The sequence below is a fragment of the Osmerus eperlanus genome, chromosome 4 (genome assembly GCF_963692335.1).
Source record: "Osmerus eperlanus chromosome 4, fOsmEpe2.1, whole genome shotgun sequence".
Classification (NCBI taxonomy): Eukaryota; Metazoa; Chordata; class Actinopteri; order Osmeriformes; family Osmeridae; genus Osmerus; species Osmerus eperlanus.
The window spans coordinates 18,214,384-18,237,984 of record NC_085021.1 but is presented as its reverse complement, the minus strand read 5'-3'; the positions used below and the strand labels follow the sequence as shown (position 1 = coordinate 18,237,984).

The following is a 23,601-nucleotide window of genomic DNA, read 5'->3' as shown; positions in this document are numbered from 1 at the left end:
CTCTCTATCTCTATCTCTCTCTCTCTCTCACACACACAAACACACCCTCTCACACACACATATACACACACACTTCGGCACATTTACAATAATCTGACTGGCTGACTTACTCTGTTATTGGTCACGGAGACTTTTGAGTCACCCAATCAGGCTTCTACCTTCATCCTTCTGCCTTAGAGCATCTTGACAACAGTAAAAGTGGCCTTTTCGCTGCTATACCTTTTAAAGTGGTTTAATATGTAATTGCTTGGGTGCTCGGGTCGCTAAATAGCTTCCACATGAGTGCCTGCCTGCTTGCCTGCCTGCTTGACTATCTGCCTGGGTGCCTGCCGGTCTGCCTGCCTGCCTTTTTGGTTTATAGATGTTGATGTTTTTACGAGCAACACCAGACATACTCAAGAAGTGAAAGAGACAGAAAGAGAGAGACAGAGACAGTAACCGAGGGAGCGAGAGACAGAAGGGAAGATAGGAGAGAAATGGAGACAGGATGGTAAAAGAGACGGATAATAGAAGTACATTCACATTATCTATAATCTATTAATTGATTCTTTAGCATTTTAAAACGTGTTAATCCATGCCCTGGTCACCTAATGCAGTGCATAAATAAGTGGAAACCTGGTCCTCCACCCTGCTGGAGAGCAATCTTGTAATGATCTGAGATGTTGCAGCTTCTCAGGTCTCTGGAGGCCCTCTGTGGTGATCTCCATCCTGAGTACATCTAAGAAAGCTTGAACATTTCCAATCCAATAATGTCTGTTCATAATTAATGGTTGATGATACAAATCTTTGCTGAACAATCCAAATTCAGACTGTATATATTGAATTCTTTATTGAATTAACTGAAAACACAGCACTGTCTTCAACATAGTTTTCCAACATTTTTCAAACACAAAAGGCCAAACACAAGAGACATATTTTACTTAAAAACAACTCTGTATACTGTGTGGTGACAGTTCAGCCCATTTAGATTAGTTTGTCTTGCCGTCTGAGATCCCTGTAGGCTAGTCATTCTGCTTGACTCAACATCGGATGAGAAAAACAGGTAACAGTCTTATAATGACCAATATCGCCCTCTGCTGGGATTTCTAGCATCTTGCTCTGCAATTTGTAAAGGATAATCAATTACAAGATCTTTATAATCATAAAATACTGCATGATGATGTAAATCAGTTATGTGCATTATCTTATGCTGACTCACACCTTTAAGTGCTATGGTGGCACACACAACAATTTAAATTGACACACATTCTGGTTATGTTGGGATCACATTGGTCATTAGTACCTCCACAACAACGTTACATTCATAAATAGCCCAAATGTAGAACAGCAAACTTGATTCTATTGGTGCAGCAATAGGTACTGCAACATGCCATAGACAACTACTTCTTACATGAAGCTGCAAGAAAAACAAATATGTATCTTTATAACCGATTAAATTACATTGAATTATACTAAAAATATATTTACATACAACACTGAAATAAAGGCCACCAGAATCACACAGGACTCTGATCACTAAAGCAGATAACGGTTAAGAATAGGGTCGTGGCGAGGATCAAGGGGGCGGGGTTGGGTCCTTGAGCCTCCTGGAGCCCTCTGTGGTGGTGTGGGGAGGTTGGGCCTTGTTCTGGTCCCTGTCTGGTTGGTGTTTAGGACTTGTCGGCTAGAGAGGGAGAAGAAACCACAGTCAGGAGGTCAATCTTCTGAGGCACACACTCTCTCTCACATACACACAAACATGCTCACAAGACAAATACCCGACCGTGACACACACATCTGTGCAAGGACGTGCACAGACATTTGGAGGGGCTATTGCTCTAACATGAAAAAAATCCCCCCCACCGCAGTCACTTTCTTTCTCATACAAGCTCAACATTATCTCCATTACTTCAAAAAGTCACGTGTGGAAGGGTTTTCCCTCTCCTTCACTCGCAGTGCACCGGCGTGAGAATACAAACAATGTCATGTGACCGAGGGTATAGGGCAACAGACGTTATGGTGGCAAAATAAATTAACACAGAACTGGATGATATCGCAATTTTATTTGATTTAACTTTCCTAATGATGGGCTTATCGTATTGACACAGCCACAAAAAAAAAGTTTTTTTAGGCTCTTTCTCCATAGGGGCAGATCAGCCAAGCAGGACAAATGGGCTGTTGCCCGGGCAACAATAGCTCGTACCTGTGCACGTTCCTGAGTTATAGCCATAACCCTATCCCTAAGTGTAAACCTAACCCTAAATTCAAAAATTATGTTTAGGAAAACAGCTGACCTTAACCCTAAGACAACAACATGGTTACGTTGAGGTGAGGTAGCAGAACCAAGATCAGGATTAGATATAACCATAACCCAATCCCTAAGTGTAATACTAACCCTAAATTCAAAATTAGGGTTAGGGTTAGGGAAACGGCTGACCTTAACCTTAAGCCGACAACATGGTTACGTTCAGTGAGATAGCAGAACCAAGATCATGATTAGATATAGCCATAACCCAATCCCTAAGTCTAACACTAACCCTAAGACGACAACATGGTTATGTTGAGGTGAGGTAGCAGAACCAAGATCAGGATTAGTTATAACCATAACCCAATCCCTAAGTGTAACACTAACCCTAAATTCAAAATTAGGGTTAGGGAAACGGCTGACCTTAACCCTAAGCCGACAACATTTCCTCTCCCCGGCCACTTCCACCAGCTCTTCCTGGGGACCCCCGAGGCGTTCCCAGGCCCGCCGAGAGACATGGTCCCTCCAGCGTGTCCTGGGTCTTCCCCGGGGCCTCTTCCCAGTGGGACGTGCCCAGAACACCTCACCAGGGAGGCGTCCAGGAGGCATCCTGATCAGATGCCCGAGCCACCTCAACTGGCCCCTCTCGACGCGGAGGAGCAGCGGTTCTACTCTGAGCCCCTCCCGGATGACCGAGCTTCTCACCCTATCTCTAAGGGAGAGCCCGGACACCCTGCGGAGAAAACTCATTTCGGCCGCTTGTATTCGCGATCTCGTCATTTCGGTCACTACCCACAGTTCGTGACCATAGTTGAGGGTGGGAATGTAGATCCACTGGTAAATAGAGAGCTTCGCCTTTCGACTCAGCTCCTTCTTCACCACAACGGACCGATGCAGAGCCCTAACCCTAAATTCAAAATTAGGGTTAGGGTTAGGGAAACGGCTGACCTTAACCCTAAGCCGACAATATGGTTACGTTGAGGTGAGGTAGCAGAACCAAGATCAGGATTAGTTATAGCCATAACCCAATCCCTAAGTGTAACACTAATCCTAAATTCAAAATTAGGGTTATGGTTAGGGAAACGGCTGACCTTAACCTTAAGCCGACAACATGGTTACGTTGAGGTGAGGTAGCAGAACCAAGATCAGGATTAGTTATAGCCATGACAAATAATTGTGTCTCTGTCTGCAGTAGACCTGAAGATTTTAGTAATGGTGGAGGAGCAGTTTTTGCACTTTAGTTCTCCCATGTTTCTTACCTTGCTGTGCATCCTTGGACTTTGTCCCTTCCTCCCCCGCCTGCCTCGTCTCCCCCGCCTCTCCTGCTGCCTGGGTCTTCTTGCTGAGGTGACGCACCACCATTGTGGCATTAAAGGCTCTCTGGGATGCCCACACACACACACACATTTACACACACACAGATATACACATGTGCAGACACACACACACACACACACAGCATGGACGCACAGACACGCAGAAACACACACACAAATAGACACAAATATATACATACATAGACATATATAGACCCAGAGACACGGAGAAACACACACAAACATAACTGCAGTGCTTTTATGAACGCTGAATGTTTAATGTTCAGCTAGTAGACATTGGCATTGATCAGACAGCAGGAAGCAAACAAACCTTCCATTGGCTCTTGGCAAAGTTTTTCTGGATCTGCTCGCTGACTGACTCGTGAATGTTTTTCTCCAGGGCTGCTCCACCTGAGATCCTGAGCACAGACAGGCAGGAGGTCACCTTCCTGTTCCCACCATATCTGCTATTACAACTATGAGTGCTACTGCAAATATGGTTCACTTTAAAACGCAACCTTTCTTTGTAACATACATGTGACGTTCGATAAGCTTTAGAAAAGGTCTCAGAGTGGAGACTGGAAAGCAGTTATACAACAGGCCTCGGCTCTATTTGTGGACTCACCAAGGATGCCTCAAGGCCCTCTCACAGTTGTATCTCCTCTCAGGCTCCTTCTGCAGCAAGTGGGGGATGAAGTCTTTTGCTGTAGAAACAGGCGAGGATACAAGTGGGGTAATTTGAACACGCTGTACATTCTCAGCGTAAAGGCTACTTGCTCTGCTATGCTTACAGAGGATGTATTGTTGCAAACTGAAGGTCTCAGGGGTATCAGGGGAGTCAGGTGGCTGAGCGATGAGGGAATCGGGCTAGTAATCCGAAGGTTGCCAGTTCGATTCCCGGTCATGCCAACTGACGTTGTGTCCTTGGGCAAGGCACTTCACCCTACTTGCCTCGGGGGAATGTCCCTGTACTTACTGTAAGTCGCTCTGGATAAGAGCGTCTGCTAAATGACTAAATGTAAATGTAAATGTCTGTTTGATGAATGTAAACTGAACGTTCTTTGCCTTATTCTTCTCTACAATTTCAAGATATCTCATCTTTGGAGTACCCAGAACATCAGAGATTGTCCATACAGACATCCCTCCCTCCCTCCATCACTCTGGTACCTGAGATGGAGATCTGGTCCCAGTAAGGAGAGTCAAACTCGTACTCAGCCTTGATGATCTGTCGGTAGAGGTCGGAGTCGTTCTCATCATAGAAGGGAGGGTACCCACACAACCTGACCACCACACATGAACACAACTCAACCCAACTCCAGATGAACTACGCACATACTACAACTACGCATGTTGTCATGCGCACAGCACACAAGTATGTACAGTATTAGCAACACCATACACAACGTGTCTAGGCGTTCATGTATTTCAGGGTTAAACCTAAGCCATCCACTAACTGTGATAGAGTGGAACACACAGGGTGGGTGCTAGCTGGGGGACATACAGTATGTAGGTGATGACTCCCAAGGCCCACAGATCCACCTCTTTACCATAGGACTTCTGCTGCAGTAACTCTGGGGCTGAGAACAGCACAGGAAAACAACGCCACGCATGCATCATATTCAAACAAAACCAAGCTTTATCCATGGAGCACATTTCTTAATTCACGTCATAATAAATGAGATGATGAGGTAGGAACGGGGCTGCTTACCCACGTAAGCGGGGGTCCCACAAGCGGTAGACAGCACTCCCTGGTCCTCCATCTTGGACAGGCCGAAGTCACTGATGACGATCTTGGAGTCTGCTGCGGGAGTCTCAAACAGCAGATTCTCAGGCTTGGGGGAAGACAGTTCATAACGCATCACACATCCTACACAACATAACACAGTATATACTTAATGTAGTATATCAACATCTGCTGACAGCTACAGACATCATTCATCTGTAAGGGCTTTTAAAGGATTTCCCAAAGGGACAGTTGAAGTGTAACAGCTACCTTCAGCTCCTCATGCTACTGTGCCTACCTTGAGGTCTCTGTGAACGATGCCCAGCTGGTGCAGGTATTGAACAGCCTGTAGCACCTGCTGGATGACCCGGCTGGCATCCTTCTCTGTGTAGCTGCCTCTCTCTAGGATGCGATCCAGTAGTTCCCCCCCTGTGACTCTGCACATGAAAGGGGGTTTTGCATTTGTAAACTGGAACATGGCCAAACTACTCTCGTTTTGTGTTCATCAAATGCAAAATTCCTATAAACGGTGACTACGTTTTCACCGGTTGTGTTGTAGCTATTCAAAGGAATACTAGTATCATAATGTGTTTTGGAATGGGAACTCACAGAGTCATGACAAGGTAGAGCTTTGTAGACGTCTCAAAGGTCTCTTCCAGGGACACTATATTGGTGTGGTTGATCCTGATAGACATAAAATACACATGGTCCACTTAATATCGCATGTTATATTGTGAGAGATCCCACAACACCACACTACCAAAGAGGTCCAATTTAGTCCAAAGTCTTAGTTCAAGGTTTTAGGCTTTTTAAGGCATCTGAGGGTTACCAATTACGGTAGTATGTATCACTAGTCTGATTATGTTACACTCCTCTAACCTGCGCAGCACGGTAATCTCGTTCTCCAGCATGGCCTCCTTGCCCTTGAGCGCCCTCTTGCGGATGCATTTGACTGCTACACGTCTGTGGGTGCGTCGATGCTGACCAACCCTCACCTCAGAGAAAGATCCCCTACAACACACACAGCAGAAAGGGTAAGTGCACACACACACAAAGTATACTGTACACCGTACACAACACACCCTCCATTCACAGCACTATGATCCTTCTTGATGCCTTCCCACTGATCCACATCCTCATCATGAATTATCAACTTTGATTTAAGAGAAATCCACAGATTGAGTATTGATTAATTGCTCTCTTAATTAATTAATCTTTGATCACCGATGCCAGTATATAAGCCTGGAAAGCCCCACTCACTCTCCCAGCTTCTCTCTCAGCTCGTACACAGCTGAGATGTCCTCTGCTCTTTTCCTGCCTTCCTTCAGGAGGGGCATCTTCTACCAGGGCAGCTGCAGCAAGACAAAACAAATACCCTATAAAATACTTCCCGCCTGAGCTCAAATCACAATCTATTTACTGTCATGGATGTTTCTCCACTCCTGTGAGTTGTGGTCTCTCTGATGGAACAATACTTTAGAAAGGTTATATCTAATCTGATAAACAACAAAACCGACACAACATTTTAAGCTTCTTGCTGCCAATATGTGCTAATAACTGCCATCTTCAAGATATGATTCAAAGCATCACAAATATCCCTTTTCCATCTGTTGAGTCAGTCGAAATTCAAGTTTATCTTAGCCCGAGGTCCATATTTGTGCAGTGAAAATAGTCCACAGGGACTGTAAACTAGCCTGATCATAATTGAGCAAATAAAAGAAAAAAACAGTATCTGTCAAATGAAACTATTCAAAACTCACAAAAAATACAATTTCCCACAATGGTAGCCAACATAAACTTCAATAATCAATGCAATGTATTGATCTGTATGAAGAGATGAAAAGCAGTGTCATCATACCTGTTGACTGTGTTGGTTGAGAATGATCCAGTAGGTCTGTCGTCAGTGTCCTCCCTCCTCTCTCCTTCTTTCTCTCCCTCCTCCTTTCCATCATTCCACTGACTCAATGATCTTTTAATTGAAACCCACACTCTTTCTGTCTGGTACGACCTTGTACACCCACGCGCACACTGGAGCTACAGAAGATGATTTTTGAAAAGAACAGGGAAAGAGAGGGATAGAAAGGTAGAGAGAGAGAGGGATAGAAAGGTAGAGAGAGAGGGATAGAAAGAGAGAGAGAGATGGCACACCAATTTTAAGACAGTGGGAAATACTAGTTAGCTTTATGTGCAGGCTTTTATGGTAGCTATGGCTGCTACATAACTGTACGTTAGTGTGCTCGGCTGATTTCATGAGTAAGATCATTGGTGTGCGTGTGTGCTTGTGCACTCTGCAACGTCTGAATTCTTTCCCTCTTTGCACCAGCCTGTCCTATCCTTCTATGGGCATCAAATTCATCCTCAGCTGTAAATCAACTATCCAGCAAACCCGTTTCTGGCACAGACAACTCAAACAACATATATTTCCAGAACAGTCCAAGTGTATTGCTCTGGCACTGTGTTTGGTCTGCTAATGGACCAGGAATCTCTCTCGCACAGACAGTGGCTGAGATCATGGTCTGGTTGGCAGCATAGGCGTAGGTTTGGTCTCAGCTTTGGTAGGGACACTGAACCCCCCCCCCCCCACCCCCAATAAAAAAAAATGATATGTAGGTAATTGGTTTAGGTTTTATGGAGCTGTACTAGGCCTACATCATCTGTACTGGACTTCTGAGCAATGACATAATTATTTATATTTGGGCATCCCAATTTATAGCACCTTTTTACTACCTACAAGTATAAGTGTGAATGATAACATTCATGGGTGACATTGTCTAAACATCCCTTAAAAACAGCAATTTAATGCAATCTTTACCAAAATGGACAAATTCAACTTCTCACCTGAACCCCTGATGCTGATTCATCACCAACCTGCTCTACATCTGTAGCTTCAGAGTGCTGTTTTTCCTGCACAGTAATTCATCAATTTAATACAGACACTAACCATGCTTAGTTGACTGCTGACATTGGTCGAGATTACAGGGATAGCCATATTACTGTCCAAGGGATTATATAGGCCTACTTATTACCAGTTAATATCACTTTTAAGTTGCTAGCCTGCTGGTACTAGGCTAAATCACGGTCCCATTATGTGGGTAGGTTAGCTTTATCCTTCTGGCTTCAACAAGACCAGCTGCTGCTAACACACTGGTCGAAAGATTGCAGACGCTAGGGATAGATTTAATACAAGCAAAAGTTACATGCTCTACTACACTAACAACTTTCAAAACATGTTTCCATTGTAGAATGGGTGGCGATGTAAGGCTAGCAGGTTTGCACTGTGTGGGTAGTTTTCCTTGCTAGCTACTTACTCTCTGGGTGGTGAAAAAACTTCTGATACATCTTCTTTTTGGGTGACATTTTCCAATCTACAAAGCACAAAAGGGTCAAAAATATCAATGCTGAGACCAAACGAAATACTAATATGAGGCTTTATTATTTCCTGGCGTATTTTGTAGTTTATCGTGTCAGACTACTGACAGCTCTCTTTCTGCAAGTCAAGATTCACTAAGTGTTTCTGACTGCCACTTCAGCCAATTAAATTACATAATCTTGTCTCGCAGGCTCGAGGGCGCATTGGATAACTTGAAAATGTATTTTTCACTTTTCTGGGCGACGAACAATAATACAAATGAGTTTTGCAAATATATTGTGCAAAATATTTTTTCGGAATCGATCCAAATGACAGCACAAAGGAGTTTGGTAAAATATTGGTAGGGACAATTTTGTCATCTTAAAATATTGGTGGGGACTAGTACCTAGCGCCCCCCCCTAAATCTACGCCCATGGTTGGCAGTCTTGCTTCATGGCGGACACTAATGTGTCTGGTGCATTGCAATAGCCAGGAAATAACGTGGAACACAATAAAGATAGAACTGCTAGATATTCACTTGCAAACTCTAATTCTTTGCATCTGCTTTGTTTGCTTTTGTAATTTGAATCAATGTTGCCTAGGTTGATGACGACGCACTGGTCTGTGCTTGATAAACTGACGACATCGTTTAGCAATGCCACAGCTGTCCAATCAGATTATTGAATGATTTGGCACGAAGCAGGAAACCGGAAGTCTATTGCAGGAAAAATAACATAGCTATTATCTAAGTTTTTGACAGTTTGTTTCAGCGCAGAGCTGTGGCTTGTGACGAACTACTGTCTCGGTGCCGTGCAATAATCCCGTATTATTCTAGGTGAGTATTGCCAATAGCCTCTTACTTTATTATGAGTTAAATGCGTAGCTAGCTAGAAACATACTAACGTGGTCACATCGTTATTATGGTGCGAGTCGGAAGCTGGCTAGTTTCTACTCTTGACTAAACACGCGTCTTCGGTGTGTGCTAGCTAGTTAGCTATCTAGTACTCAACTAAACGGTTGGATTTAAAACAATAGACATTAAATATGAATAATGTGAAGCTAGATAAGGTTTACTAGTATCTTGTTATCTGTATGTCATGACGACATCTAGCTATCTTAGTACTTTTAAGCTACGTGGTAGGAAATTTAACTGGCTACGTTATAGGTAGCTGGCTGGGGGAAGTTAGCCTGATAGCCAGCTAACGTTAAAGTAGTTAGGGTTAGCTTGCTGCTTGACATAGTTATCTTTCCTACCATGTCATCGATTATCACTATTCAGTAATGTTAATAACTCAACCGGTAAGGAGGATGAGAACCAGGACCAGAGTAGTACTGGTCCCTGCTGACGTGAGATGGAGCTGTTGCTCAATTTCCTTTAACCCCGTCAGAGGAATGCGGGAGCTAAGGGGAGTCAAGCAGCAAGAGCTACTTCTCATGGTTACATCATAATCACAAGATAGCTCGGGCACTGGGAGTGCTCGCTCAAACACTTCTTTGCTGTCGCCATAAGATGTCTTTCTATTCCTTATCTGTTACTCGGTCAGAGGTTAGTGTGTACGGGTCCATGCCCCTCACTGATAAAGCGTGAGCAAGAGCATAGTGCCTGTGATGCAAGTACACTGATGTCTCAATCGCTACATAAATAAGAACCAGTGGGATTGGTGGTGACTGAAGTAGATCTGGATTTATAATAATGATGTTTTAAAGATTCTTTCATATTCAGTATAGACTAGGTTTGTGAATTTATGCTTTATATGCAACTTTGATCAGGCTATCTGGTCCAGTCAGGAAATATTTTGTTTGATTACCTAAAAATTCAGTGTTACTGACACATCTGTGAGTAGATTAATAAGGATTTGTCAATAACATCTTTGCCATGGTATCTGTACCTGCAGCCCCTCCCTGCCTTGAGGATGAGCCTCCAATGGACAGCCGTAGCCACCTTCCTCTACACTGAGGTCTTCTTTGTCCTCCTGCTCTGTGTACCATTCATCTCCCCCAAGAGGTGAGCCCTGGCCTGGCCTACTGTCCCCGGCCTGGCCTCCTCCCCCTGGCCGGCTGTCTGTTCTGGTCTGGGGTGGATTGACTACTCTGGCCATGCCCTGGTCTCTGTCCTTAACCCTTGTGTTTGTGCGGTTTCCGGTCTATGAAGACAGTCTCTTTGGATGACTCCATTGTGGTGCATTCCAAACACACCGTATCCATGGACACAGCTGTTCGGTATTTCTCCAGTGTCCACAGCAGTCTGTCAGCCAACATGTAGAAAATGTAGTTTCTTGATTGACTACGGATGTGTGGTCTTATGACTGTTCTTACAGAACCAGGATCTATAAACAAACACATTACAAGTACACACTACAAGGCTCCTGCCATACCAGGGCACCAGTTATTTACAAAGATGGAAAGTTATCGAGTTAGTCATTGTCATTATGTTGTTTTCTCGTGTAATGACATAATTGCTAGCTCTAGGGTGGGTGCATTGGACAGCTTGTGTGTACATGTGAGATAGCCTGGCACTTCATGCCCCTGACCTCCATCTTCTTCCTCCCATGTTTTTGTGTTCCCAGATGGAGTAAGATCTTCAAGTCTCGGCTTCTGCAGGCCATTGCTAACTATGGCAACAGCTGGTTCATGGTGGCCATAGCCATCCTGGTGTTCCTGCTCATTGGTAGGTGCTGCCTGGTGACTCACCAGTCTTTTAACCAGCCAATCCCTAATGAGCCAGCATTCCAGACATAGAGATATCCAAGAGGGCCTGCCAGTGAGCCATGGAAGAATGTCTTTAACAGATTAAATGTTAAGGCATCTGTAGACGAATGGTGCCCTTCTGTTTCCTGTAAGATACTGCTGGAACTTTCCTTCTCTTGATGCCTGCAGTATGTCTGTCTGCTGTGTGTGAAGGCCTCTAAGACATGTTCTAGGTTCCTCGTGTTGACGATCTGTGTTCTCCATGTGTGTAGATGCGTTCCGAGAGGTGAGGAAGTACAGCGTGACAGAGAAGGTGGACCTGACCAACAACCCCGTGGCCATCGAGCACATCCACATGAAGCTGTTCAGAGCCCAGAGGAACGAGTACATTGCCGGCTTCGCTCTGCTGCTCTGCCTGTAGGTGCCCCCTGACCCCTCCGTCCACCTCTCCACCTGGAGGTGCCCCCTGACCCCCTTCCCCCTCCATCCACCTCTCTACCCTCCTCCTCTCACCATCCCTGCGTCGATACTCATGCGTTTCTTCTCCACCAACACGCGTCTCTCCTCTTCCACTGGTTCAGTTCTAGAATGTGGCCTCAGCTTGCTGCCCTGTCATGGAATGTTGTGTGTTTCAGAATGTTGGAACATGTGACTTCAGGCACTACCACACCAAAGTGTTCTAAGACCTGAGCTTCCCTCATATACCCTCAGGGAACTAGACTACCGTTTCTTATAATCACTGACCTATAGCCACTGACCTGTGGAATTTGCCATCAAAAGTCACTTATCGTTACTGTTTTTGGTAGTTGTGCTACTGTTGCTTTAGCGTTATTTTGGGAATTACTGGAATGCGTAACAGCTGATAAGAGGCTGAGGCCGCCAGGGTCACATAAAACAGATCAAATGGTTTTGAATGAAACGCTTGTGTAGAGACTGCTTTCTCTGTTTATAAAACTTTCCTTGTTAAGTGGCAGTTTAACAACCAATGTAAAACTGCTAATGACAGCATTGGCTGTTGTGTCTCAAAGCTGGAACTGGTCTGTTAATGCATGCCTGGTTCTTTTTCCTGTGTTGGGTCGTCTGTCATCTGCATCGTGTAACAGTTACAGTAGGGATGGAAAGAATGCCTGCTGGGGGAAGGGTGTGTGAGAGAGATTGACATTTTCCATTCAAGTCCCCTCAGAAGTGTAAAGCCTGAGCGAACCGGATTGGTTGAGCACACTGACGATGCCACTAATTGGTTCATAGTGGTCTGTTGTCATAGGTCTGTTGTAATGGTGTCCAGTCTGCATATCTTGGCCATACTGGGAGGCTGAGGTATTCCTCTGAATGGCAGGCTATTCTTAGAGCCCGGACGAGCCTGGGCTGGTTACTACAACTGTGTGTTGTTACTCCACTGTTGAAGCCAGGGCCTGTCTGAGGCTAGGGCTGAGATTGGCCCAGGGGTTCTGTCTAGGCTCAGCTAGAGAAAATGTAGAGGGTCTCTGAACTACTACAGCTATGTAGGGGTCATGGTTTCCAAGCCAGGTTTCCTGTTTTGGGTGTTTGTCCTGGTAACCATCAGGACAGCTGGGGACTGAACAGCCAGGAAGCATGTGATCAGCAACTGGTGATGAGTTAAATATAGACCTGGGCTAGATAGATGTCACACAGATCTGTAGGCCAGGGCCAGGTCAGGTTCCACTGCCAGTCCTGGTGTTAGGAACGCCTACTCATACAAGATGGAATCTGTGAGCATCAGCATCAACACTACATGTTCTGGGTCTTTATAAAGAAGCTCTAAGACACTTAGACATGTGGGACATTTAAAATGCAAGCTACATGTCCCCGGGGTACAGATTTAGTAAATGTATGTGGCCGCTGGCCAGTGCCAGCCCGTGTTTGGTGGGCTGAAGCTGGTGTATTCATGTCTGCCCACTGACGTCTGCTAAGCCACTCATCCATCACTCCTGGTAGGTTGGTGTTGGTGTTCTGTAGGAGACTGGTTCAATGCTACACATGCTAATGCTACCTGCTACTGAGCCAGGTCTGTGGTAGGCCATTCATTTGTACACGTCTGTACCCTGTAGTGGTTCATTAAGATCTTGGCTCCTCTGCTCCTGTAGCAGCCCAGGGTTTTATTGCAAAGAAAGCAGACAAGCGAGCTTGACTCATTAGCCCAGTTTGTCAGTCTGAGAGGAGGGTAACTGTAGAACAGGAACTACTCCTGTGCCAGCTCCCAAGCCCTCACCCCCAGCCTCTGCCCCTGATCCCCCAGCCTCTGCCCGCGATCCCCCAGCCTCTGCCCCCGATCCCCCAGCCCCCTGCAGGGTGACTTTGTAGCTGAAGTGTAGAGGATATACACTGTACAAGTAGTCACAGGGAGCCCTTCTGCTTCTATATTAGGTGCAGTATGATGAGTGAGGACTGTCACGTTAGGGGACTTATTACATTACAGCAGAGTGCACATCCCTGCCAGGCAGGTCCTTTCTGTGTCCCAGATACTGTGTAACCTCGGGTCTGTGATAAGGCTGAGATAAAATAGGTCTTTAGCTCTTGGCTTTTGTACCAGCCAAGTAAGGCTCTCAAACTAGTCTTGTTGTTTTTTGATGACAAGGTTTAAATATAAAAAGAACTGGCAAATATGTTAACAGTGTTATTAATACTGTAGCCTTTCTGCAGGGGTCATCATCCTTGGTAAGTTCAAAACATCAAGAGTTCCTAGAAGCTTATTCTTATTGTAATTTAAGACGTGGTCCAGCCACAGGGATGAGCTGTAATGTCAGATGTGGCCCTATTGGACTTTAACCTTTCAAGTCAGAACTGCTGGCCTTTAGTCACTGAGCTGTCCCCTATGTTGTGGCTTGTCATGGCCAGATTGTTCTGAGCAAAATGTTCTTTCCTGATCCAAGACAGAAAGCATAATACCTACTTTACTCAAACACCATGGCCTTACTCCACAGAACGCGTCAGTTAGAATGACCTCCCTGTTGTGACACCCTCCCTCTGCTCCCCCAGGCTACTGAGACGTCTGGCCACCCTCCTGTCCCAGCAGGCCACCATGATGGCATCCAACGAGGCGTTCAAGAAGCAGGCAGAGAGCGCCAGCGACGCCGCCAGGAAGTACATGGAGGAGAACGACAAGCTGCAGGAGGTACCTGCTGAGTGGGGGCTTGTGGGAGTTGCGGTTGTCCTGCAAGTCTGTATTTCAGGGCCATGTGGCCAAAAGACAAGTAAAGAGAATTTTAGGGGGGGGGGGGGGGGGGGGCAGTATATGAACACAGCTGCCACAGGGGGGCGTCAGTCTTCCTGCTGCAGGAGACAGGACAGGGCCCAGCCAGGCAGGAGACACTCCTCAGACAGGCCTGTCTGCTGGTCGATAGGCCTGTCACTGATGACCTGTCTGCTGAGGAAAGGGGTCAAGGATGTCAGGAATGGTTGAAATCATCTGAACTTCCTCCATCCGACACACAATGCTAATGAACCATTTGCACAGTATTTTCAACCAGTTTGTTGCGATTTAAGACAATTATATATAAATAGTATGTAATTCACCCTGTGTGTCCTGCCTGTCTGTCTGTTTTTGCGCGCGTGTCCACCTCCATCTCTCTCTCTCTCTCTCTCTCTCTCTCTCTCTCTCTTTCCCCCCCCCCCCCCGATGTGACAGGGCGATAATTCAAACGTCGATCTGGGGCGTGAACCCATGCCTTGAAGGTCAGCGTGCACGTGAATGTGCATGTCACCTGCCAGTGTGCACGTGAGTGCGCTCGCCTGTCCAGGATGGCCACATGGCCTCATCCTTCTCCATAAGCGCCCCCCCCCCCGCCTGCCTGCTGCCAGAAGCAGACTGACATCCAGGATGCCCTGACGCAGGCTGCTGTCCTCTAGGTTTCCACTCTGCTCACGTTAACGTGTTTATGGAAAGCTACTAGGAAGTGTTTCACCGGGATGGCATGCTACCTTTTGAGGCTCCCGTCTGACCCAGGAAGGGAGCAGGAACGAATCATTCGCTTCATGTGCTCCCTGACTCCATGCAGGCCCAGACGCGTGTTTAGAAAGGTACAGTTATCTCTGCCCAGCTTCTGGGTCTGCAGCTAGCAACTACCAGGCTGTCCCATCGAGCTATCCTCGGCCCTGGCCCCTAATTATCCTGTATTTTACCTCTGCGCTGTTCGTGTCACTGTGCTACTGGTTAATAGCTGTCCTTCTGGCTATTGGTCCTGTGGTGAGTGAGTGTGTGTGTGTGTGTGTAGATTTGTGATGATGTCAGAGTGTGTGTGTGTAAGAGCATCAGCAGCATGTTGACATAGTTACTGAGAGTCTCCTCGGGGCTCTCAGCCACCGCCTGCTGGGGTACACCTTTCTAGAACACACAACAAAACTGGGTCCTGTGGATGGAACACACCGCAGAACTGTGTGTTCCGTAGATGGAACACACCGCAGAACTGTGTGTTCCGTAGATGGAACACACCGCTGAACTGTGTGTTCCGTAGATGGAACACACCGCTGAACTGTGTGTTCCGTAGAGGTATGGTATGGTGGCACGGTGCCTTGCTCTGTTGCCTCACGGCAAGAAGGTCCTGCATTCTAGTTAGCATGTCCTGTGGTCCTGGGTTTCCTCCACAAAATATCCCCAGTATTAAAACATGCAGAGCAGATGGGGCTCCTGCCCAGGTCCCTGACCGGACCCCAGGACCGGGCTGAGCTCTTGGCCCCCGGTTGAGATGGCTGATGGGCCCAGGTCGTCTTCTGAGGAAGGACAGCAGGATGGGAGGAAAGCAGAGAGGGAGTCTTCGAATACTCAAGCATGTGTGTGCATGTTGGAGTCACCACTCCCTGTGTGTGTGTTTGTGTGTGTGTGTGTGTCACACACCGCAGGATCAATACATTGTTGTATTGAGGCTGTTTAGATGAGTCAGACAGAGAGACAAGTGAACCAAGCTGTCATCTTCTCCCAAACAGACGAGATATAACATCACCAAGATGCAAGATTTACCATGAGCTATTACACCGAGAACTGTTTCAACCTTTGCTTATACTTTTTGTGTGTGTGCATCAGCCTGTCATGCTGATCTGATGACTCACAGCTAGTCTGCCTTCTCTCTGGGTGATGTGGTGCTGCTTGTATGACTGGACCCACCGTGGTTTTCCAGGGATGTGGAACTCATCATAGAAGACTTCTTCATAAGGCTAAACTGTCGGGTACTTTCCTGAGTGTGTGGGTGTGTGCGTGTTTGTGTGGATTGATGGCTGGGTGGGGGCTCCAGTAGCAGCTTACCTACAGTGTCCTTATCTAGGGTGGACTCTAAGACCACCCTAGATAAGAACAGATGGCTATCTGCTTACAGGAGCCGTTAAGCTGCAGGGATCTTACCTAGCATGAGCCCCTGCCCTCCACCTACCTATGTTAGTCCACACCATCCATCCACCTCCATCACCATTGGTTGCAATAAAGCATGCTGGTTATTTAATAATAACATTGATGATTGTCCTCCATCTCGTGTGTGTGTGTGTGTGTGTGTGTGTGTGTGTGTGTGTGTGTGTGTGTGTGTGTGTGTGTGTGTGTGTGTGTGTGTGTGTGTGTGTGTGTGTGTGTAGAAGCTGCGTGATGCTGGTGTTGACATTCCGGAGGTGGGGAAGAAGGGATCAGGGGGAGGAGGAGTGGAAGAGGAGAACAAGACTCTGAAGACCGAGGTCAAGTCACTGAAAGAGGAGCTGGATGCCACCAAGAAAGGTGACAGCCAACATCTGTGTGTGCGCGCAGGGCAAGGATGAAATGTTCATATTAATAATACTTGTGCGTGTGAACAGCCCTGCAGAAGTCTGACAGTGATGTGAAAGCTATGAAGAAACAGGCGGGGAACCTGACTGTGGAGTACGACCGCCTACTGGAGGAACACTCCAAGCTGCAGGTTGGTGCTCAAGTCCACCTCACATTTACACACACACATTCCTTCTCTATCATATATACACACACACACACAGTCCCTCTCTCTCACACACACACACACACACACACACACACAGTCCCTCTCTCTCACAAACACACACACACACACACACACAGTCTCTCTCATATAAACCCACATAGGTTTGGGCAGCATACCCTATACCTCATCAAGTAAGCTTTCCCCAGCGCCTTCCTCCGTTTGGCCTTTAGTGGGGGCGGGATCAGCCATGCTGGAAGCACGACATGAATGAAGAGAGTTTGCTTACAGTATCAGTTTGACACAACACCATAAATCTCCTACGTAAAATAGGTGTTGCATTTCTATCACTCAGCACGCATGCACACACAAAAACGAACTCTTGAACACACACACACACACTTTGCACAATTCCTAGAATAGCATGTGTATATTTTTTATTTACAGTTTTTCTATTTGGCAAGCAATGCAAATGTCAACAGGTGTTCCTAGTGCATGTGCTGTGGACATGTTTCTCCCCACATGTACTCCCCTGTTATGCTAGCACTTCTGCTAGGTAGCCTAACATGCTAGTCAACATATGCTAGTTTGTGAGCCTGCTGTGTTAGCCTGCTCTGAAAACTATCTGCTACAGTAGCATGTTTTGAAGGTTGACCTTTTTGGAAGTGTTCCCTCCCTCAAGGTCAAACTCTCTTCTGTATCACTTGGAAGCAAATCAGAAGAACATACCTTTTAAACTGTGTATCTAAACTTTAGGGGTGGGCGATTCAGTCTTCTAGCAATTCACATCGATTCACAAATTTCTTTTATTTTTTTAATCTTGAATCGATTTTTAATCGTAAGTAAGTAAGTCGAATCGAATCGTGACCACAAGAATCAAATCGTGAGGTACCAAAACATTCCCACCCCTACTAAACTTGTCTCTCCTTTTCATTCCCCCCCCCCCCCTGTTTGTATCCCCCCCACTCCAAGGCCTGCATTGATGATCAGCAGGACAAGAAATCCAACTAATGAGGAAGATGAACCATTCCTGTATTATTCTTCATCATCACCAATACTGTCAACAACATTCATACCACCTTCACTTTCTGATCTGTGAAAATCACTGGGTTCTAATTACCCAGGATTTGAAGGGGAAGCTGTCATTCTGACCACTTGGACTGCTTCAGAGTTTTATAATTCAACTTCTTTATCTGTGAAAGCTGTTATTTTGAGGGTTTTTTTAACCATTTGTAACTGACAATGTCCCATTACTAGAGGGAATCCCGTTCAGAGCAGGAGGAATGTGAGTCAGCCTTTTTGTTCTGGTGCTTAGAGGTTCATTGTAATATAAAATCTTGTCTGTCTGTAGAGAAAGGACCACAAGTTAAAAGTGAAGAGGGGGGTGCGAGTGTGATGACAGTTAGGAAGCTTGGCTTCTCGTTTTTTCCGTCACGGTTTATATCACCGTTTTCCTTTCTTGGAATATATCTTGTTTTCTGCAATTAAAAGGTTTACGTTGCCTTATGTTTTTTGCTTGTGGAGGCCAGGCGGAGTGACTCAATGGTGCATATGTGTGCTTTCTTCTACGTGCTAAGGGGCACGGTGGGATTGGATATGCTTTAGGGGAGGTCTCAGAAACACAGATTGTTTTATTTGAGTTATCTATGGAAACGTCCCTACTCAGTGTTTTTTTCGTCCAATCTTTTTGGGCTTTGTGTGAATGTAGATTTTCAATATTCATAATAGTAATCTTATTATGCTCTTGCTTCATTCCGATGGTGTGCTGCAGCCAATATCCTGTCAGCAGCTCACTTCCTCTGCGTCCTGCTACAATGTCTTGAGGGACAGAAGCCCCTAGCTTTGTGCTGCACTGTTTGACGGTTTACTGGCATTGTCAATCCTCTCACTGACAACTTTGGCGGTCTTCGATTGGGTCAGTTTTAAGGTTAGGCCTCTCCTCGACAGAAGCATGGTGTCAAGCGGCTGTTTTTCCTGCTACTCTCCTGGACCCGCAGGAAGTGACCTGTGTACCAGGCTCTCATGCCACGGCTCGCTGCAGCTCCACTCTGGGCTGCTTTCAGATTCTCACAAGTCAGATTCTCACAAGTCAGATTCTCACAAGTCAGATTCTCACAAGTCAGATTCTCACAAGTCAGATTCTGACTTGTCACACATAGCGGCCATCTTTGGCTTCATTCTAATTGGACGGCATCTCATGAGAAACTGTCAGGTGTCGTGTTAGACACTGAACTGTGTAATTTAAAGTCTGATCTGTCCAAACAATGTCAAAGATTGTTTATTAAATGGTTGGAAGATATCTGAGTCTCTTTACTGATTTTTCCCTCCAGTGTGACCTACTAACATTTTTTTTGAAATTGTTAACTGTAGGAACCATCTGTATGCGTGTGTACACTAGACTATCCTAACACAATATAGTACAGGCTCTGCCTAACTCCATGAGTGGATAATGAGTCCGCACACTGGCTAGCCCAGGAATCTGTAGGATCAGTTTTGTTCATTAAATAGACCACCTGCTCTTAATGTTAGTTTATTGTAGTTAAGTTTGAGGTTAAAGTTGAGGCCTGCCCAATATTGCCGTGCTTGGATAGTTTAGTCAGATTGAATTTGTTTAATGGACCCTGTAGCTCGGCTTGCATGCCTGTTGTGTGTTTAGCTTCATCAGTGTACACAGAAGTGTATCTAGCTTGTGTAGGCTGCCCCAGTCCAGCCAGGGTGAGTAGGAACCAGGAATCACATCTGCTGAAAGTACTGCCATGTGGGTCATCTGAGGAATTGTATCATGAATTGTAGCCCCCAGTATAAACTGTATTTTGGGCCAGTGTCAGGGTCTGTCATGCTCTGTGTGAATGGGAGGCCGGCTGTTCGACTGTCGAGAGTTACACAAGGAGCTCAGTCCTGAAGGGTAGAGACAGGTGCTAGTACAACAGCCTCCTAACATCTAGAGTTACCTGGCTGCACCAAGAATCCACTCATTTAACCCTTGTGTTATCTTCAGGTCATTCTGACCCATTAGTCATTGTGACCCACCGTCGTATTGCAACAAATTTACCACATAAAAGTGAAGCCTTTTCTTTTAACCGTTGGGCTGTCTCAGACCCTCCACATTGCAAAGGTTAAAAAATATATATTTTTATTTGTTTTTGTATTGGGTGAAATTGGGTAAACACAACGATGGTTTGTTATGAACCTTTGGGTCATGTGACCCGAAGGCAGCACAAGGGTTAAAGAGTGATCACAGATGGATTATTCAGTAGCCTGGAATGAAATGGTGATGTCATCATCACGTGTGATTTCCTTCTGTCCTTTGTCACTACTTGTTTTGTGGAATACATTTGTTTTTCTAAATAAAGTTGTAACTGCAGAATGGAAGTGTTCTCTCAGTCAGAACTGGGCCACAGGCACATAAAGAAGTTGTACAATAAAACATTATGGTTGTGCATCACGGAGTGGTGTTAATTCATAGATTCAGAAATGGGAAGTAATGAAGTACAAATACTTTGTAACTGTACTTAAGTATATTTTTTCTGGTATCAGTACTTTACTTCACAATTTATTTTTCTGACAACTTTCTACTTTCACTCGTCAAAGATTTTACACCAATATCTGTACTTTCTACTTCTTACATTTTCAAACCAGGCTTGTTACTTTAGTTTTAATAGTTACTTTAGTTCTTTATTTGGTGACATAATCAATATTATTTCTCGTAATGGCATTTTTTTTTTTTTGGCTATCACGCACAACAAACGTAATTGCTAGTCTACGAAGCTACCATGGAGCAAGGCAGAAGGTACAAGAATGGCTAACATTATGGATGAGAGTTAACAATGTCGACATGACTGAGAATAGAGACATTTCTGATCACCCATATATGAGGGAGATGTTTGATATTGTCAGCGTTAAAAAGGATTCCTAGCAAATGCGCTGCATGTCTATAGTGTCATTTTGTATTAATAGGTTAGGTCTAGTTACCAGCGTGACACTAAAACAGGTAGCAGTAATGGCTACTTTTTACTTAAGTATATGTCAGTACTTTAAGTTGAGCGAAAAAGAATTGTCAGTACTTCAACTTTTATCAGTCATTTTAAACATCTGTATCTGTACTTCTACTTGAGTGAAGGATGTGTGTACTTTTGCTATCTCTGCACTGTTGTTACACTGCTATTACACTATTATGTTATTACATTGGGAAGACACTGTTGTTACACTGTTATTATGGTATTACACTATTATTACACTGTGATTATGTTGTTATTGTGGTGTTTTTGTTGTTACACTGTTATTATGTTGTTACACTTTCGTCACACTGTTATTGCTGACCATTAATCACATGAAGATGAATGATGAGAAGTGCCGTCAGGCTCTCGAAGTTTCTTCATGAATCAGCAGGATGTTTCAACCAAAGGAATGACAGGCTATTGATCCTGATTTGATTAATGTTATGCAAAGCCTCCGACCCTGTTCCCGGAGAGCTGCCTTCCTATCAGTTTTCGCTCCAACACTCATTAAGCACATCTGATTCTAATAGAACATAGCAGGTTAATGTCCAAACAACCAAAATGAATTCCCTATTGTTTAAAGGAAGATGGGAAACTGAACAGTGTATTAGAATGAACCAAATAATGCCAATACAAATAGAATTACAGTTATTTGACTCTATGGGTTAAATCAGAGCAAGAATGGTCAAAGGTTAAATGAAATACACATTTAATAACATTGCAAATGAATGAAATCAATTACAAGGCAAACATGTTACAAAATGAAGGTTAACTCTTACCTACACTACCATGATTATTGTAAACTAGAGATAGAAAGCAAGATGTGAGGAAGGAGAAGGAGTAGGACAAGCCAGAGCTGAGGAGAAGGTCTCAGGAAGAATCCACAGAACAATGCATTACAATTCCCTTTATACACAAGACAAATCAGACCAAATCTTTACACAATGGGGTGTGAGAGCCATCAAGTAGACAGTCTGTCCAGAAACTCCATACTTTAGCATATGAGAGGTGGGGGCAGGTTGACACCCAGCCTTACAGAGCAAAAACTTCCAAGAAGGTAACTCTCCAGGATTAGATGGCTGAGCGGTTAGGGAATCGGTCTATTAATCAGAAGGTTGCTGGTTCGATTCCCAGCCGTGTTAAATTACATTGTGTCCTTGGGCAAGGCACTTCACCCTAATTGCCTCAGGGGGGAATGTCCCTGTACTTACTGTAAGTCGCTCTGGATAAGAGCGTCTGCTAAATGTAAATGTAAGGGTTATAATGATAAGAACATCACCATGAGTGGTGGGTTTATGTCTTCAGATCCTGAACATTGTGTGTTTCACAATATAGTCTCCATAGCATGGAATATATGTTACCTTTGTAGGAGGCCCCACCCAGGTTACCTCAGAGGGAACCATTACGCAATATAATATGATCAGATTGCACAATTTGCACAAAAACATTTAGTGATAAGGTGTGTTTTTCTGTGGAAAACCCTATCAGCACTTATCAGTGTAATTCCTCCATGGTGGCACCACTTTGTGGGAGTGCGAGTACTATGTTATTTAGGAGTGGCATGTCCCTTTAAACAGTCAACTCTCTTCCACTGTTTAAAGTGGTAAAGGTTGTATTAATTTACTTGTTGACCCATTTGATAATCATAGAGATTAGGCTGGAACCATAGCCTTGCAGTTAACCTATTAGCCGATCAGCAGGCTGCTGAACAATAGCGTAACCACACCCTGAGACCCAGTCCACACCATCAGATACAGGGTTGGGTGTTCAAACCAAAATCCAGTAAGAAAAAGAAAGGAGATATGGCGGGGGAAGGTAGAGGATGGAGACGGCTGGATGGGTGTTGGTTAAGGGGCAGGGAGAAGGGGCAGGGTTAGGGAGAAGATGGTGTTGTGCGGGGTGGAGTAATAAAGAGAGGAGAGGGGCAGGAAAGGATGGATGTTGAGTCTAGGACGAGTGATGAAGGTGTAAGGAGAGGGTGCAGAGCTTAGATGAGGGAGAAGAGAGAGGGAGCGGAGGGCCATTGGGTTGAGGTAGAGGAGGGGCCAGTGGGGGACCTGAACGCCAAAAGCAAGGCGGCTGCTACTGACTACAGAAATAGTCTGTGAGCTGCTGGGAGGCAGCTGTCTAAACATAGATCCTAACTTCACGGCTATGAAGCCCCAGCTTACAGTAATATGGCAGCTGCACGGTCCAGCCGCTACTAACCAGCATTTACCATCAAAACTGGTTGGAACTGCTTCTCCTATTCCCCACCTGACCCTCTTCCCTGATCTGACCCTCCCTCCCTCTCTCCTCCTCCCTGGCTCAGCTGGCTGGGAGACAAGGCCAGCAGGGAGATGTCTTCTGAACAGACATGCATACACATAGGAAACGAAAAGAAAAACAAAAGCAAGG

The 23,601-nt window shown here is 45.2% G+C and overlaps 2 protein-coding genes across 2 annotated transcripts; one reads left to right on the top strand and one right to left on the bottom strand.

Moving 5' to 3' along the window:
* Nucleotides 1-823: 823 nt before the first annotated feature.
* pnck (pregnancy up-regulated nonubiquitous CaM kinase) lies at nt 824-7,211 on the bottom strand. Its single transcript, XM_062458176.1, has 12 exons — nt 7,122-7,211; nt 6,524-6,615; nt 6,143-6,274; nt 5,873-5,947; nt 5,562-5,700; nt 5,249-5,372; nt 5,042-5,117; nt 4,708-4,820; nt 4,166-4,244; nt 3,872-3,959; nt 3,484-3,604; nt 824-1,663 (listed from the first exon to the last, which is right to left on the bottom strand). Exons 2-12 carry the CDS (start codon nt 6,598-6,600, stop codon nt 1,650-1,652), a joined length of 1,038 nt encoding a protein of 345 aa, XP_062314160.1. The 5' UTR covers nt 6,601-6,615; nt 7,122-7,211; the 3' UTR covers nt 824-1,649.
* A 2,079-nt stretch (nt 7,212-9,290) lies between these two features.
* Nucleotides 9,291-18,707, top strand: bcap31 (B cell receptor associated protein 31). The gene is made up of 8 exons (XM_062459854.1): nt 9,291-9,447; nt 10,508-10,617; nt 11,180-11,280; nt 11,573-11,717; nt 14,298-14,433; nt 16,878-17,013; nt 17,091-17,191; nt 18,179-18,707. Exons 2-8 carry the CDS (start codon nt 10,526-10,528, stop codon nt 18,215-18,217), a joined length of 750 nt encoding a protein of 249 aa, XP_062315838.1. The 5' UTR covers nt 9,291-9,447; nt 10,508-10,525; the 3' UTR covers nt 18,218-18,707.
* The last annotated feature ends 4,894 nt before the right edge of the window (nt 18,708-23,601 follow it).